Source organism: Canis aureus, chromosome 18, assembly GCF_053574225.1.
Source record: "Canis aureus isolate CA01 chromosome 18, VMU_Caureus_v.1.0, whole genome shotgun sequence".
In the NCBI taxonomy this organism is placed as follows: Eukaryota; Metazoa; Chordata; class Mammalia; order Carnivora; family Canidae; genus Canis; species Canis aureus.
The window spans coordinates 16,894,489-16,912,725 of record NC_135628.1 but is presented as its reverse complement, the minus strand read 5'-3'; the positions used below and the strand labels follow the sequence as shown (position 1 = coordinate 16,912,725).

The 18,237-nt window shown below is 36.6% G+C and overlaps 1 protein-coding gene across 6 annotated transcripts in view; it reads left to right on the top strand.

Moving 5' to 3' along the window:
• The window catches only part of ITPRID1 (ITPR interacting domain containing 1), a 143,463-nt gene that overhangs the window by 87,834 nt on the left and 37,392 nt on the right, over nucleotides 1-18,237 (top strand). For all 6 annotated transcript variants that reach the window (XM_077856305.1, XM_077856306.1, XM_077856303.1 and 3 more), the window contains 2 exons: nucleotides 81-655; nucleotides 5,360-5,417. In XM_077856305.1, the coding sequence (XP_077712431.1) occupies nucleotides 81-655; nucleotides 5,360-5,417 (633 nt within the window). The remainder of the gene's footprint in view (nucleotides 1-80; nucleotides 656-5,359; nucleotides 5,418-18,237) is intronic.

The window sequence follows — 18,237 nt, the reverse complement described above, 5'->3', positions numbered from 1 at the left end:
CCTCTTCAGTTTTGACTACATTCATGCAGTTTCAGGGGAGAGACACAGTCTAAAAATTGTGTGTTCCTTGTATCATTCAGGACGTTTCCAACAACTGGAGATCCTGGACCATGTAACCAATGCCTTCTCATCCTTGATGAATAATGTTAACATCCTGCAGAACAAAGCTGAAGAGAAAGATGGAGGGGAAAATGTGCAAAGAACCTCAGTGAGTGAAGCCAAAGAACATCGAAGAAGAATGGGTGAGCTTTTCAGTAGAGCTTCAAAGCAGAGCATTAGGAGAGATTGCAGCCCAGAAGCGTCTGAATCATTGAAGATGAGGGGCAAATGTTCCATCACCTCTGCAAAATCAGGAGAGTTCGGAGCAGAGTTAACAGTTGTGACAAACGACCAGGACCAAAGTCCTTTGTCTCCTCCAGCAGAGCACTCCTCTCTCCAAACCTGTGATGATTTGGTACCTTGTCATTCTCCCCAAGCTCTTCTGAGCAAGCAATGGCCCCGCTCATCCACACTGGCCAAGAGGGCTCCTCCTTCCTGTATGTTGGAGGGGTCAGTCAAGGATAGAACTCAAAAGGTGAACTCTCTTCAAACTACCAAGCTCAAGAGCTTGTCTCGTCTTGCAGGCAAAGCACTGGACTCCTTTGAAATGGAAGAGGTCAGTGTTATACCTACACGCTCAACTTCTAAGGGAAACAACCCTCCCCAAAGCATCTGTGCCTTCTGCCTTCACTTAACCTTAACCCCTCAGGGGGTGAAAGATTATTTCTTATTGTTCCAAACTCCTCTTTCCAGTCTAGGACACTTAAGGTCATTCTAGCATGCTTTCAGCCACTCTAACTTTCCTTGTTTCACCCTCTTGGAGGGTCAGCTACTTCCCACTCAGTGAAACTTGCCCGCCACTTCCACTCTGTGTTCTTACAGCCTTGGTGGGGAGAGCTTGTATGGCAGAGACTGTCCATGTGTTTTGATGACATCTCCCCCACTTGTCTATCAGCAACTCAATGGCCAGATTTTGTCCCCAAGGAGATGTGCTTTGGAAATATTTCTCCTGTAATGCCCCATGCAGGACCTTGGACAAGGAAGTAGGGATTTGGGTTTCATTTTGATTTTACAGGACCAGTATTTTATTTGTTTGCTTGCTTTGCAATTTATCAATATTCACATAACTTGACCTCCATTGCAGACATACACATTCACCACTCTGTGCACCAAGAACTCCCTGCGTCAGCCTCTTTGCTCTGCAGGTGCACCTTTCAGAGACTAGTCCCACCTTCTTCTGGTGTCCATGCCAATGGCATTGTCAGCATCATTCTACACCGCCATGAGTCGACTCTGAGAAAGTAGGAATGCATTTGAGGTGTAGGGGTGGTTCTCACTTCTGGTTCTTCCTAGACTGCACCATGGCGCAGCACCCCTTGACCTGGGTCCTGTGGGTTGACTCAAGTCCACTCATCAGGGGCTGCTTGTCTCCATCCTTTTTACCACATCTTATGCAGCCTGACCACCATACATTCCGTTTTTTAAACATGGGCCTGAAACATGTGATAGGGGAAAGATTATACTTTTACAGACCCTTTCCCCACTTGTACCTCTTCACACTGCCTGTTTTATCCTCTCCACACCATTCATTTCCCATCCACCCAGGGTCAGAGCCTTGCAACCCCGCACATTTCTCTCTCCTGACTGGGAGAAGGGCTAAGGAATGTTAGTAAATAAACGAGTTTTGTCCAAACTCTGTTATTACTATGTCAGTAAACAAATGAGTTCCATTCAAACAAAGCAACAACCACACAATCTGCCCCTTCATCTTTACCTTCACTCACTCGTGCTAATTTTCACTCTCATTTAGATGACACCCCCACTGCACTCCTCAGTCTTTTTGAAAAATACATATACACATTTTCACAGATTGGTCTATTCTTTAATACAATGAGGAAGGAAGTACAAAAGAAAAAAAATCCCCTTTATCATGTAAATTATCCAGGAGTGAGGCAGGATTGTATGCAAATCCCAAGGTGGGACCACCTTTCCTTTGAGCCCTCCACAGGCCACACACCCTGATAGGCTCTGGAGTACAGACTCTGCCCTCAATGGAACCTCTGTGTAGTGGCAGGGATGGCACAGAAACCTGTAACACACCGGAAGAGTGACAGCTATACTAGTAAACTTTTATGTCACTCTAGACATATTTGGGATATCTGAGGAGCTTGAGGCTAAGTCCTTAACCAGCCAGGGGGCTAAGAGAACCAAGGAACTTAGAGAAAGGAAGGCTGACCCATAGCCTAAAAAGAAGAGGAATTAGGTGAATATGCCTATTGGTAGCCCTCCCCATTCCACAAAGATAGTCTTCTATCTATTTTGTTGCCTCAAAATATGTAGCTGGCAATGATCCTAATATCTAAGTATATATGTTTGTATGTGTACATATCCTATGTCAGAAATGATTTCAAGAACCTTAAAATGTTAATCTGAATGTAAACCAGTAGCCTACAAATGAATAAAAATTATAAATGGAGAAAAAGCAGACTTTTGGTCTCCTGCCCTGATTTGAAGATAGGCTGAGGTGGCACTAAGAAAAATTATTTGGTTTTAATTCAATCCTGCAAAGATTATTTAATTACCAAACTACTACTTAAAATGCTATAAAGAATATCAAGAAAATCTGTAATCCATTTGCCAGTCTGCTATTATCACCTACAGTCCAAACAAGAAATGTCACCATCTTCAGCCTGTTGGCACACCCCACAGACACTGCTGTCTCCTGTCAGGCTAGACTGACTTAGAGGAAAATAATGTCCATTGGATGCCATCTATATGTGAGAGTACAGGGAGAGATTAATATCATATTCAGCATAAAAAGGACTGAGAAAAGAGTGCCAGTTCTTGCATGGTACACCTTCAAATATTCTTAAATGACAATTATTCAAGGAAAAGCTAGCTAGTAGTATATGTGGGGGATGGGAAGAAATTCAGACACCAAAATAAAACAAACTCATGTGCAGTAGTACATAGTAGGTACTCAGCAAATATTTGTGAATGAGTAAATTAACATTAAAAATATTTGATATTATTAGTTTAGTCTGTGGATGGCATCCACAGGGAAACAGAATATTCTATTGAACTACATAGTTAACTTTGTTTATGATGTTTTTTAAATATTTGCCTAGATTTTGTGTGAGTGAGAGTCTCTCTGTATAACTAAGACAGAGCCCCCCAAACAATATAAAAAGAAACTCACTACTTGAATTTTGTTTTTTCTAAAACATATACTTGAAATATTACATCCTCATCACAGACTGGGAGAAAAATATTTGTTTCATTCAATACCAGTGGATGAGTAAATGGAGCTTGGGTAGGTTGCATCTCAAATAGGAGCTAATGCCAGATGTAATAGTCATTTTTTAATGGCAAATTTAAAATTCCAATTATAAGAAATGAAAAATATGTGTGAAATTGGCAGATTTTCATGGCATTTAAAACATGAGCCAATGTCCTTAAATATCCAGCAATCAGAATTTCAACTGTGATTGGCCACAATTTGCCTCCAGATCAATCTATGATGCTTTCCCTAATGTCCTACCAACGGCTGAATTTGGCAATATTTGGCTCACTTTTCAAAACTAGGATTCTAAGAAAATTGTGCATAGATATTTTTAATGCACAAATCAACATATCTTGGTGTTTAATTTTTCTTAGTAAAATTAAGTCTGTTCCTTTCTTTTTTAATTCCCAAACATATTAAGAGAACTTAATACTAATGAAGCCTCTGCAATTGTAAAGTCAAGGTAGGATGCTTCTTTATATCCGCCACAAAACATTTTAATCTTTCTCTCACTTCCATACAAGGATCTTGCTCTCTAGAACTCATATGTGAGACTGTTGCCCATATTATTAAACAATACCAATTGGCATCCTGATTAGGTGGAAAATGTTTCCAACATTAACAACTATTTCTTTATTTTTAATTTTTAAATTTTTAAAAATGTATTAATAAGTTTGGCTCTGGTGGAATAATCCAAGAATACACCTGGTTTTCATTTTAAATTATTGAGATGTTGTTGTTTGAGGGTTGCTTCTCGATAGATTAATGTACACTTTACATCACACTAAATGGACTTCTCTGCATGATAATGATCAGAGCAAAATAATTTTCTTAGTGTACTTAAAAATTTATATTATGAACATGGTTTGAGTTACAAAACCAATAAAACTAATGTTAAGAAGTAAGTCTAATTAATTACAAGTATGAAACAATTTCTTTGAAGAAAAGAGATGAAGGATTAAAAAGGAGGAATAAATATTTCTTACATTGCTGAGCTATACTCTCACAGTTCTTTATTCCTGAGTTAAAGGTCATTTTTGGCCACATGCACGACAGTGTTTAAATATCCTTTGATTCAGCTTTCAGTATATAGACATTAGTCCAAATAAATAATATGACATGTAAGAAAAAGATTTATGTACCAGGATACTCATCTCACCATTACTTTTATTTGCAAAAGCTAGAAAACTTTCCAACATCAGTAAATTAATGTACTTTTCCAAATATAGTCTATTGTAAAGTCATTAAAAATGATGTTTTCAAAGAAATCCTATAAGTGGGAAAAAAAAAAAAGTTCTCCTTCTAAGCTTTGATTGAAAAATTTTGATTGCATGACTATATCCAGAAAAAAAAATTAAAAAGGAGACCTGCAAAAATGCACTCTGAGGTATTAAGAGTAATGTTTTCTTGCCTTCTTTAACTCTATTTATCAAGTTTCTATAGTAATCTATATTATTACTCATAAAGAAATTTTTTACTCCTAATTTTATTCTCTAGAGTAGTATATTAATTTCTGAAAGAATTTTAAAAATAAATTCTGCTCTATCAATTTGGAAAACAAATTTTCTTTGAGCTAAGCTCTGTATAGCAACTGAGTTGTGAATTTTCTGAATTGCTCTCCATAAATTTACCAAGTCATAAATAAATCTCTTAGAGAGATAAAATTAAATGTGGGAAATAACTTGCTTTCTCCAAATATATTTAAAGCTCTTTAGGAGAAAAAAAATCTAGAATAATAATATTATTATTTAAGTTTTACTCAAATGTTACATCTTCCAGACAGGGTCTCTATTCCTCCCACCCAGAAGTGGTTCCCGCATTTCTCTCTCCTGATCTTCTTTAGTTCTCTGAATCTTTATCCTGAGTGCCTTGTATGTGCCACCTGCCTGCAGCAGACTGTAAGCTATTTGAGTTCAGAAATCATGGTTAATCCTCTTAGCAGTAGCCAGTAGGCACTCATTATATGTTGATTAAATAAATGAAGTGAATTTATTATGAAAACATCCCTAATGAGATTGATGTATTTTGGTGTCTCAGGTCCAGAGCTTTGATGAAGAGACTGGTAATCCTCTTGACATGATGTCGGGAATTGCAGGTAAGATTTATCAAGATGTGCAATGTCATCAATGGCCTTTCAGAGAGAAAATGTAAATAACTAGTACTCAATTTTCTTAATATGTAGGACTTAAACTACATATTATTATTATTATTATATGTAGGACTTAAACTACATATTATTTCATCTTCAGGAGATGGCATAGCTGGGGCACCTGGGTGGCTCCGTGATTGAGAGTCTGCCTTTGGCTCAGGTCATGATTCTGGGGGTCCTTGGATTGAGTCCTGCATCAGGTTCCCCACAGGCTTCTCCCTTTGCCTATGTCTCTGCCTCTCCCCCTGTGTCTCAAATGAATAAATAAATAAAATCTTTAAAAAAAGAAGATGGCATAGCTACCACTGTTGCTATTTACTACCACTACTATTTCTACCTACTACTATTAAAAACCTACTAGCAATGCCAATGTACATGTAAATTTCAAACAACTTACTACAGATCTGTCCGATATCCCTGGGGCTAATGCACTCTGTGCTTTGTCTAAGATTAACTCTGTGTGATTTGATCAAGAGAGTGGAATGGATTCCACATAGGACTGGGACTGAGGGAATACTTTCTTACTCCTACTGACAACTGCTTGATGTTACAAAAGTCATATCATTTTACTGGTCCTTTGATAAGTGGGGTTAATTTTTTAAGTTTCTCTGCTAGCACTTAGATTCTAAATTAAGTGATGGTAGGACCTTCTTATTAAACTCTTCGTGGAAACAAGTTGCCTAGATGTAACCTTCCAAATAATCTTTCAGAATCATGTTATATAATCCTAGACAGCAAAGAAGGAGAGCTTTCTCTACTCTTCATTCTTATGCTCCCATTCAGCCATCATTGTGATTCAGCATTTCCATGATCCTATAACAGAGCTAAAAGTAGACAGGGATTAGTGAAGCAAAATAAAGCAGATGAAGCTAGTGCATTTCCTGGAAGAAAATATGCAAATTTTTAATTTAATTTAGTGTGGTGTCAAACACATCTTTTTCATTACAAAGTGTATGTATGGGCCTCATTTTGCTAAATGCTGTTTAGAAATTATGCATTAGTAATTATAGGGTCCTGCTGATTACATAAATTGTTATCCTGCTCTTCGAAGTAATTACCACATAACCTGCATTGAGGTTTATAAGACAAAAATAAGCATCTGTTTTCCATCTAATTGAATGCTTCTCAATGAAGCTAGAGGTCCCTGTGCCAATAGGAACTGCCTTCCTTGACATTCAATTAAGAGGTCTGCTGATATCATGTAAGTCACCCCAATCATTCCAAAAATTGATTTGGTAAGTTAGGCAAAAGCACTAACCTATATTTAATTTCAAATTCAGAGAGCAAAGTAAGATGGGTGAAGGTTAGCCTAATGGAGAAAATCTGAACTAAAGTAAAGCAAATATAATTTATTACTTTCAAAAACAGTGTCATTGGGATCCCTGGGTGGCGCAGTGGTTTGGCGCCTGCCTTTGGCCCAGGGCGCGATCCTGGAGACCCGGGATCGAATCCCACATCAGGCTCCCGGTGCATGGAGCCTGCTTCTCCCTCTGCCTGTGTCTCTGCCTCTCTCTCTCTCTGTGACTATCATAAAAAAAAAAAAAAAAAAAAAAAAAAAAAAAAAAACAGTGTCATTAATCCAAGAAAAAATAGGACTAGGAAAAAAGTAAGTAAAACAAGTTCTATTTCTATTAATAGAGAAAAGGGAAAAGTATTACTTTTATTTATATATGAATGAATGAATGAATTCATTATATATAGGAATAAATTATATATATGAATGAATTTATATATGTGTATGAATATAAATGAATGAATTTTTTAAAAGATTTTTATTTATTCATGAGAGGCAGAGACACAGGCAGAGGGAGAAGCAGGCTCCATGCAGGGAGCCCAATGGGGGACTCGATCTCTGGACGAGGGATCACTCCCTGGGCTGAAGGCAGACACTCAACTGCTGAGCCACCCAGGCGTCCTTAAATGAATGAATTTTGACTCAAAGTTAAAAAAATTATTTCATTCAAAAATGAAGGTACCATTAAATGGCAGAAGTGATCCTGTGCTACATCCAGAGCATAGCCCCTAACCCACCTGGCTGCTTCCTGGCTGTTGAAATACTTGCTCCCAGAACATTCTCTCTGGGAACCCAGCTCTCATGTTGTGAAAATCCCAAACCACATGGGAATGTCCACTCTGATAAACAGCCTTGAATGAGCCTCTGTGTGAATAAGGAAGGCATCCTAGATGTCTAATCCAGTCAGACTTTCAGATGACTTCAACCCAGATGTCATCTGACTGCCACCACATGAGAGAATCCAGTCCACAACCACAGAGCTGAGCTGAGTCAACCCACAGAACCATGATAGATAATAATCAACTGTGGTTCTAGGTCACAAATATTTAGTAACATCATGTGAGAGTAAAAATGTGAAACAAACTTATCCATTGTTGGTTGTCAGTTAAAAATCGTCATAATTATTTGAAGTACAATCTGTCAATGTCACATACTTTTAAATGTATGCAACTATTCCAGTTTGCAATTTGACCCATCAGTAGACTCCAGTGTACACACAAGAATTTTGACTGCAAAAACATATTTATAGTAAATATGCTAGAGGCAGCCTAAATACCCAAAAGTATAAACTAGTTTTAAATAATTATGGTACATTGTTACATTAAAATCTATTCAGACATTATTTTGAGAAATGAGGCAGATACTTACGCATTGATATGGAAAGGTCTCTGAGACATACAGTTGTTAAATGAGAAAAAGTATGTGCAAAAGATTTTGTGTAGACACCTCTTTTTATTAAAAAAAATATCTATTTCTACTGAAGGGAGAGAGTATGCACAGGATGCATCTGGAAGAGCATATAAGGAACTGCTAATGGAAGTACCTTGACAGAAGGGAAACTAACATGTTTTAAATTAATTGGCATCTTTTAATTTTCTTTTGTTACCATGTGCATATGTTATTTTCATAACACTACTTAGCAAAAAATTCTGGGGATACTATAGGAAATTGACACCATAAAAATGGGAGATATTGTTATTAATTCTCTGCTCCCCATGACAACCAGTCCAAAATTTTTGGACACTTTTTCTTTTTTAATTTTTAAATAAAAATTATATGTAGTTGACGTGTGAAACATGATGATTTGATATACATATACATATCGAAAGGATTACTATGATCAAGCTATTTAGCATATCAGTTCTTCACATACTTTCCATTTTATGTGTGTGGTAAGTGCACCTGAAATCTATACTCTTTTAGCAAATTCTCAATATTTAACACAGTATTATTGACTATACTCACCAGATATCTTAGATCTCTAGACTTATCCATCCTACATAATTGTAACTTCGTATCTTTTGATCAACATCTCTTCCAAAATTGGGAGATTTTATTATTCCTCTCAGCTTTTTACAGATCAAGTTTGACATAATAAAAGGTGATAGATGATATATTAATATTGTAATTGATAATAACAATATTCTTTCTCAGTGTTCTTCGTATACTTTATCAGAAGAGTTAACAGTTTGTAAATGCAAAGATTATCTCACTGATTCCTTACATATGCACACATTATGTATAGGGCACCCTACCATGGATAAATGCAGTAATATTTGAATTTAATAATAAAAATACAAGTAACACTTCCTCCTCCCAACAAACAAAACAAAATACTAAATCCAGGTCTTCAGGATTGATTTTTCCATCCTAAAAAAAATACAGAAGATGCTCATTTAAAACTGTAGGTTCAGATCATTTCAATAATAATGATGAATATTTCATATAAAATTAAAGAATTGGAAGAGAAGCAGTAATCTGAGGCAAATTCATAGCATTAATTGCTTTCATTATCAAACAAGTAAAAACTGAAATAAATTATTTGACTCAAGAAGTCATCATAAAAACAGTAAAATAAGCATAATTAGAAGTTAGAGGTTAATAAGCTAGAGATCAATCATTTAGAAAGCAGAAAAAAATAATTTGATAAGTAAAATCAAAACACTAGTTTTTCATGTGGGGAATAAAAACAAAGCTGTCAAACAATAAAAGAGAAATGCATACTAACGAAATTAGATAATCAAAATAAAATTAGAGAAAAGACAGAACCACTGATATATAAAAGAAGTTATACCATATCCAAAACCTATGTTTTAAATTATAAAGGAATACCAATACCAATACAAGTGGTATAATTAAAACCAGGGATAATTAGTATGAGTGATATTTTAGAAAATGTATGTATTCATAGTAACAAATTTTATATTGGTATTATGTTGACAATACTCATAATATACATATCTATTTTAAACCAAAACATTAACAAAATATCGTAATAGAACTGCTAAGTAAACTAGTACCAGAGAGGGGAAAACAAACAAAAATTAAGTTTACCAAAAACTATCTCTAAGAACAACAATGAACAGTGACAAAATAAAACCAAAATTGTTGCATAAGTAGGCTCTCTCATTTTTTCAAGAGATAATAGCTCTTCTGTAAAAATCTTCCAGATAATGTAAACATTTGTAAATCTTTCCAGTTCCTTTTAGATTAAAAAACAAAACCTGAACTAAATTTTACTTATGAATACAGATGTAAACATTTTTCAGTAATGATGATTTAAGTTCAGTAAAACATTAGAAGTATACTAATCCTTGAAAACTAGCTTTCATTCCAAGATTTCAGTGTTTCAACAATTGAAAAACCAAAATAATTTATCAACTACTATGATAAATTATTAAAGGAAATAAATGATATGATAAATTTAATAGCTTATGAAAACGATTTGTATTTTTATAAAATATTTCACTGTTTACCAACAGAACTTCAGATGAATGAAATTTCAGATAGACAGTTAAATGCAGAAAAACCACACCCACATTATAAAAGGTCTAAAAGTATAAACGTAGGTGAATTTTACATCATTTTGGAATAGACAACTATTTTTAAAGCTCGACTTAAAATGCAATAGCTATTTAAATTAAGCAATTTTCACAGCCTACCATTTAATACCTATATATGAAAAACAATCATAAAAAATTAAAATGTAAATGACAAGCTGAGAGTGTATTTTCATCATAAACAGCATCATAAACAAAAAAGGATTAACAAAAATTCTTTGCAAGTAGAAATAGAAGGAAATTTTCTTAGTCTAAGAGGTATCTACCAAATCTTGATAGCAAATATCAATCCTAACAATGAAACCTTCAAGGAAGTCCTGTTCAACCATGAATAAAACCTACCAGCACTGGGCAGCCTGGGTGGCTCAGCGGTTTAGTGCCGCCTTCAGTCCAGGGCATGATCCTGGAGACCTGGGATCAAGTTCCACGTCAGGCTCCCTGCATGGAGCTTGCTTCTCCCTCTGCCTGTGTCTCTGCCTCTCTCTCTCTCCTCTCTGTGTATTCTCATGAATAAATAAATAAAATCTTAAAAAAAAAAAAAACCTGCCAGCACTACTTTTATTCAGCATTAAACTAAAGGTCAAAGCAGAATGGCAAAACCACGAAGTAAGATGTATGCACACTTACAAACTGTCCACATTTGCAAACGAAATAACTGTCTGCATAGAAATCCCAAGAGAATTAATAGGCATATAAATAGAATAACAAGGTTTAGCAAGTTTGTTGAATGCAAGAGCAAAATGCAAAAATCAGTATTATTTCCAAGCACCACCAATAACCAGTTAGGAAGACATAAAGGAAAAAAAAAGATTTTTCACAGTTCCAACAACAATAAACCTGCAAGAGACCTTTGAATATATATAAATGAAGATTCAGGGTATTTATTGGGAAAATTATAAAATATTACTATGTCTCATAACAAAGACCTAAATAAAAGCAGAGCTATGTCATGTTCATGAACAGGAACACTCAACATTACAAAGAAACCAAATCTCCACCAGTAATAAAATTGGCAAAACAGTTTCAATAAAAATCATAATAGAGTAGGTTTTTGTTTTAATTTTTGTGTGGAACCTACAAGGTTGTCCTGAAATCCCAATGTACTAGTAAAGGGCAAAGAAAAGCTAAGATAATAATGAAGATCATGGAGGAGGAATCTGTGCTACTAGAAATGAACACTTATATCATAATTGGGAGTAAGGTGTTACTCCACTGTTACAAAAAAATTTTTTAAGATGATGAACCAGTGAAATAGAGTTCAGAAGTAGATCCCCCGCATGTATGGAAATGAAAAGTCAGAAAAAGCATTTCAAAACCAGTGGAGAAAGGATGAATGTGATTGATACAATTAATTGGTTATCCATATAAAAAAGATCAAAAATTAAACCCTTGGCTTGTCCCATTAACAAAAATAAATCCAAGTATAGCAAAGGTCTAAATGTAAAAAGCAAAGCATTGGTACTTAGAGAAGAAAATAAACAGGGTGTATTTATGACCTGAGAGCAAAATACAATTTCTTGAACAGGAAACCCAAAAAGCACACACTGTAAAAAGAAATATTGATAATACAACTTTATTATAATTGTTAATATTGGTTCAAAAAAGACAGCATACACAAAGTTCAAAGACCAGTCACAGGTCAATTATACTTCAAAAACAAACAATATCACAAAGTAGAAGTTATCTACAATAATATTTAGCAAAATATTTAAAAATTAACCGATAAAGAAGAAAACCCACTCTATGCTATTATAATTAGGAACAAATAAATTTAAATGATTAGATACTATTTAGGCAGACAGAATTTTAAAAATTTGATTCTACCAAGTATTGGTTAAAGGAGAAAATAGTCTTACACAACTGGGGAGACTATAAATTGGTACAGCCTATTGCAAAGCAGTTTGGCAAAATCGAGTCGAGTTAAAGTTGCACAGACCCTTTGACTCAGCCATTTCATTTGTAGTATATGAATGAACTACAAATGTAGTATATATGCGATGAATGAACATATAAAAACTTTTTTGCAACACTGAAATAGTGAAAAAAACCACCTAAAGGCAATCAAATCAATAAGAATAAGGTTAATGATACTGCAGCATAGTCATAGAGTAGAATAATATGCTGCAATGATAATAAGCAAGTTAATTTGTCCACATGAAAAAATATCACGAATATAAGATGGGGGTAAATGAATTACAGTTAGGTGCATACAATATATAAAATATATTTACCTTAGCAGTACTTGGTGTCTAATGTATATACAAAGTAAAAGCACAAAAATGTACATTGGAAATATAAACACCAAATTCAGGATTCTAGTTAACTCTGAGAAGGAAGGTAAGGAGGGAGGCGATGGGATCAGAAAGGGATAAACCCAGGTAAATAAGACTACTGTATCTGCAATGTTTCCTTTAAAAAAAAAAAATCTAAAGTAACTATGGAAAAATGTTAAGTTTTAGTAGAACTGAAGGGTGTTTACAAGGGATAAATATAGGTTGTGTTATTTTCTATACTTTATACATGTTTGAAATTTCCCAATGCAAGAGAATTGAACAAAATATAAAGATGTCAGTAGGAATTATATTAAATAAGCTAGTGCAAACGAAGCAGTTTTCAACGTCAGTAATAGTCTAAGAAGTATACACGATACACTAAAATAGGCAAATGACTTATTAAATTGATGGAGGTTTAAGACATCATATAATCTAATGTTGGCAAGGATACACATTGCTTTCTGGAAGGCAATATATAACAATATATATCAGAAACTTTGCAACTGTGTTTATCTTCCTATGGGGTATCCCACTAGATGTTATCCCACCGCAATTATAATAGAGATGTACAAAATTAGAACTAGCTTAAATATCCAATATAAAGGATTGTTTAAATAAATCATGATACATTATATGGAGCACTATGTGGTCATCAAAAATGAAAACTGGGGAAAAAAAAGAAAACTGGTATTTCATGCCACAGTGGTTAAAAACTTACAATTAAGAGAGAAAAACAAGTCATAAGATAAAATGCGTTTCTACAGAAAAACATCTCAATTTGCTTATATGAAATCACATATATAATCTATATGATACACATAAAAACTGTAAATGTTAATAGTTGGGTGACCATCTCGTGGTGATGAGTTTCAGGTAATATTTTTTCTTCCAAGTTTCTAACCCTCGACCCTCCCACAAAAATAAATAAATAAATACATAAATAAATAAATAGAAAGCACAAGTGTACACAGCATAGACAATCATGGTTTTTCCTTCTTTTGCTTCTCTGTATTCGCTAATTTGTCCACAACAAACTAATCATTCAACTAAGGTAATGCTCAATGGTCATTTTTACAAATGAAATATTTTGGGGGGTATTTAATGACAGCTAAATTATTAAGGTTTTGCAAATAAGATTTTTGTTCCAAAGCAGATTTGGAAAAGGTAGTTTTGAAGAGGTGCCTCATCTCCTGGTTGGCCTTTCAGTCTTCTTCCTCACCAATTACCACTAAACTAGATTCTGTTTAATTTTGTTAAATTTAATTTTAAATTTTAAATTTTAAAAAAATTTTAATTCTGTTAAAACTAGATCTGTTAAATCTTTTAATTTCCCATTCTCAATCTTTCTCTTTCTCTCTCTCTCTCTCTCTCTCACACATCTCTCTGTTATGTCATAGGGGCTGGTAATACTAATTTAGAAGAACATCAAAAATAGCCCATTCTCATTTCTTAGCCGACAAACTCCACAGTCCTACTACTCTATCTCCTTTTTCTTCTCTATCTGTAAGCGCTCCCTTTATGCTACCGCTAGCCTCGGTAAATAACACCTCTGCAGGACTCATCTGGAAAAACAGTAATCATTTGTTTATGCCTCTCTCCTTTACACTAAATTATGTTCTGCTTGAGAATAGGAATCTTGTCTTATTTACCTGCCATCCCCAGGCCTAGCACAGTGCCTGACCCATCAGGGAACCGCATACATGACACCATCTAAGCTTCTCCCACCTTAGCCAGAAGAGTTTCCCTTCTAATTCACCAGTGGTGATTTAATGTTGCAACAGTGCACTGTGGGCAGAGTATATGATTATCTTAAAATACAGCACATGGTATTTTTAATGATCTTACTGGCATGGATTTCAGTATTTGTAAATCCGGACTGTCTCCAATATGTATATTCCTTTCAAATCTATGAATTGGTGCTTTCTTTTTGCATGTTGCATTTAGTCCTACGCGGTGTAGACTTCATTTATTTTGGTTTTGCAAACGTTCCAGCAACAACTCTCAGAAAGTTGTTTTACCTGAATATACAAGGAATCTGTTGCCTAATTCGATATTCCAATCAGTTACAATTATTATTAGGAAGCAGTTCATTGTTTTTTTTTGTTGTTGTTTCTTTTTTTTTTTAGCAGTTCATTGTTAATTAACAATTTATATTTGATACATTTGCAGTGTCCTGAACAGTTCCAATTACATTATTTAATCACCATACTACTCTTTCCTCTTTAGAGATAAGACATCAACAAATTAAGCAAGTTGCCTGAGTTTACACAGCTGGCAAAGAGAGGACCAAATTTCAAGTCAGGATCTTTTGGATTCAAATCTATTCCTCCTTCCATACTGAATTCACTCATTCAATGAATATTTATGAGCACTTATACATATAAGAACCTGGTCTAGGTGCCGGGGATACAAATGAAAGCAAAACAGAACTTAGTCCGGGGGAGCCTGTGAGTATCTGGAGGAACCACTTACTTATTGAATTACAATTGCCCTAAGTGTCACGAAGGAAAAGCAAAAGATGAATCAAAAGCTATTAACATCCGAGAAAGAGCCAAATACAGATTTGAGTGCCTTGCTAAAGCATCCCTTTAAATTCTTCTCACCATTTATTAGGCACTTACTCCATGCCAGGTGTGGTTCCAGGCACTTTATATGTATTAATTCACTGAATCCCCCCTTGGAGGTGGATCCTATGGTCACTATTCCCATTGCACAGATGAGCACAGCGAGGTGGAAGGACCACGTAACTGCCCACAGCCCCACACCTCAGAGCCCCTGACTGCCTTTTGTTTCTGGCTGGCTTCTGAATTGACTTTGAATGCACCTGGTCATAAGCTCTTAGCACTTGCCTTAACTTCTAGTGCAGAAAAGCTATTGCGGCAACAAAATTGCTTAAAGATAAACTTAGATCAGGAGACTCAGAAGATCCTGATTTCTGTAGTCATTCACACATGAATCTGCTTTGCCATCTACAGTTTCATACTTGGATTATCACCACCGGCCTCCCCGACGATGTGGGTTGCTAACTTGGAGGTAAAACATGAACTCCGCTGGCACCGAAAAGAGAGGCTGGAGTGCCCACCTCTTTTGTTGTTTGTTTGGTGTGGGTGGTGTTACTTGTTTGCAGAGAATTAGCACACAGGGAAGAAGGATAGGCAACATGAAGGGAACTGACTGATCACCCGTGACCATGACCGCCTGTTCGCACAACCGACTAGGACCAGGCCACTGGGAGAGCCCAAGCCTCCGCAGCCCCGTCCCTTGGCTCCGTCGCCTAGCCTCAATTTGAGTCCAATTGCTTAATTTTCTACCCACCCCACGAAAGGCAATTCCCGTGCTGCTCTGTGTCTTCTTTACATTTCTCCATAATGCCATCTCTGGCTGTTTAACTGCAGCAGGCTTTATGATAAGGGTTGTTGTTTGTTTTTTCTTCCTTGGCAGTAGGCAGAGACTTAATTTTAAAAGACACACTCAAACTCAAACAGCCCTGAACGACTTACACGGAAAGCAGGGTGTTTTCTAGGCTTGTTTTTGAAATATTACAATTTTTTTATTAGGCAATTTTATCATTGTTATAAATAAGTAATTGTACTGGGGAGAAGGGATAATCCTTATTTAATTAAATTCATCTATACTCCCAGGTTGGCAGCAACAAGACATATGTGAGACTAATACCCACAGCCTGCCTCTTTGCATGTGCAATTAAAAATTCACTCTACAGTAGCACTGGCAGTTTAGTGTTGCTTTTGGCATTTACAAATTCTTTTATTTTGTGACTTTTTTTTTTTACCATACACATATGCTGGAGCAGATGTTGCTTATTTGTTGTTTATTCAAATCTGTAGGCTCTGGCAGCTAACTCCATTGTTCTGTAATGAAGCTTTATTCACTGTCCTGTATTAGGACCCAGCGCCTGCACGAGAGGCTGTGTTAGTTCCCAGTAGGACGCCACAGTTATTGCCCTTGTAGTTGGCTGTTTATAGTTGGAAGCTTGCACTGGGGGAACAAACCACCACAACAAAGAGCTGGGTGGTTCCGGTCGGGGTGAGTGGGAGGGAACAGGCAGGAAGGTCACCCTGCAATGCTCTGCTCTGTAGCTCTGCCCGGTGGCCTCAGCCTGGCACCCACACTCTGCTGCCTTGGGGATTTGCTGTCTGAAGCTCATTCTCTTCTTGGACTTTCTTTCTCTCTCCCTCTAGTTATTTAATTCGTCCACAAGCGGGGTGCCTACTGCACCTCCCCACCCCCTTTTTTCCAGTGCCCCCCACCCCACCCCCATGTGGATTCCTTAACAGCCACATTTAGCCAGAGGACCTCTGTCCAGAGCAAAAATCTTCCATATATCACAGCCTCATCACCTCTTTCCTCATCCCCATACTGTTTCTGGCTGTCCACGTCTTGGGGTAGCCACACTTCATAAAGTCTAGAATGTCAGGTCCACGTTGACCAAAATAAAGACCTACTGATCCCTAGAGCTCCAATGCCAATTTTGCCTTCTGGAAAACCCCTGTCTTGGCCAGGAGGCAATCAATCAGAGATGTAACCACCTCCATCTGGCACATTATGACATGGAACCTCACTATTAACACATTTGTGATTCATCTTGTCCCAATGAGTGGTGCCAGGGATCAAACCACATCCTCCCTCCCCGTGGCAGCTGGGAGCACTCTAGCTTCCCAGCATGCAGAGTTAACACATCGGCTCCTGTGACATCGCAAGTAACAATTCTTTTAATTATCACACCTTCCCTCCCTCTCCCCACCCACTCCACAGACATTTTGGCACCATGGGGATATTTTGCAGCCGGCAATCAGTACTTTTCTTAATTGACTGAGTATGTTCCAATAGAGCAAAGCCTGGTATTATCCACTATGGAACGAAAGGGGCAGTTGCTTGATGCGAAGTTCTGTAGATTCAACACTCTCCATGTGCTTGGTAGCTTTTACCTCCATAAGGGTGCCACAGTGTTTATTCATTTTTTTTAATTATTTCTCTCAGTTGTCTATATATGAATGTGAATCTCTTTAGGATAGAATTCAAGGGCTGTTCCATTCTGGCCTCAGTCCACCCTGGCAGTCTTGCTTCCTCTCCCATAGACTGCACTGCATATATTGAGTTGCCCAGCATCCTCCACCATTCCCCACTTTTCCATCTCTGCAATGCATGGCTTCCTTTTCATGGAATCCACTCTCAGTCTACTTTGCCACGTGCCAAATGTCACCCGTCCTCACTGTCTCAGTTTGATTAGTACTCTTCTGTCACTTTCTCCAAGAACCCTGCTTCCTGGGGATACACCTTCTTCAGTGCTCTGCTCAATTTTGACATATGCCTTTACTCTAGGCCTTAACACAGTCTGCCTCGAATTATAATTAGCTGGTGTAAGACATATGTCCCTAACTAGATTGCTACTTGTTTTAAGGATTCTCTCCATGCGTCTTCACAGCTAAGGGTTGGCATCACATCTACAGAGAGGTTAGCATGGGGAATGGGTTTAGGAAACGAGAATAAATCTTCATTGAGCATTCTGTGTTACAGGCACTATACAAAGCACTTTACATTCTTAATTTATCCTCAAAACAACCATGGGATTTAGTGGATTTCACTCCCATTTTATAGATGAGAAAACCAAGTCTCAGAGA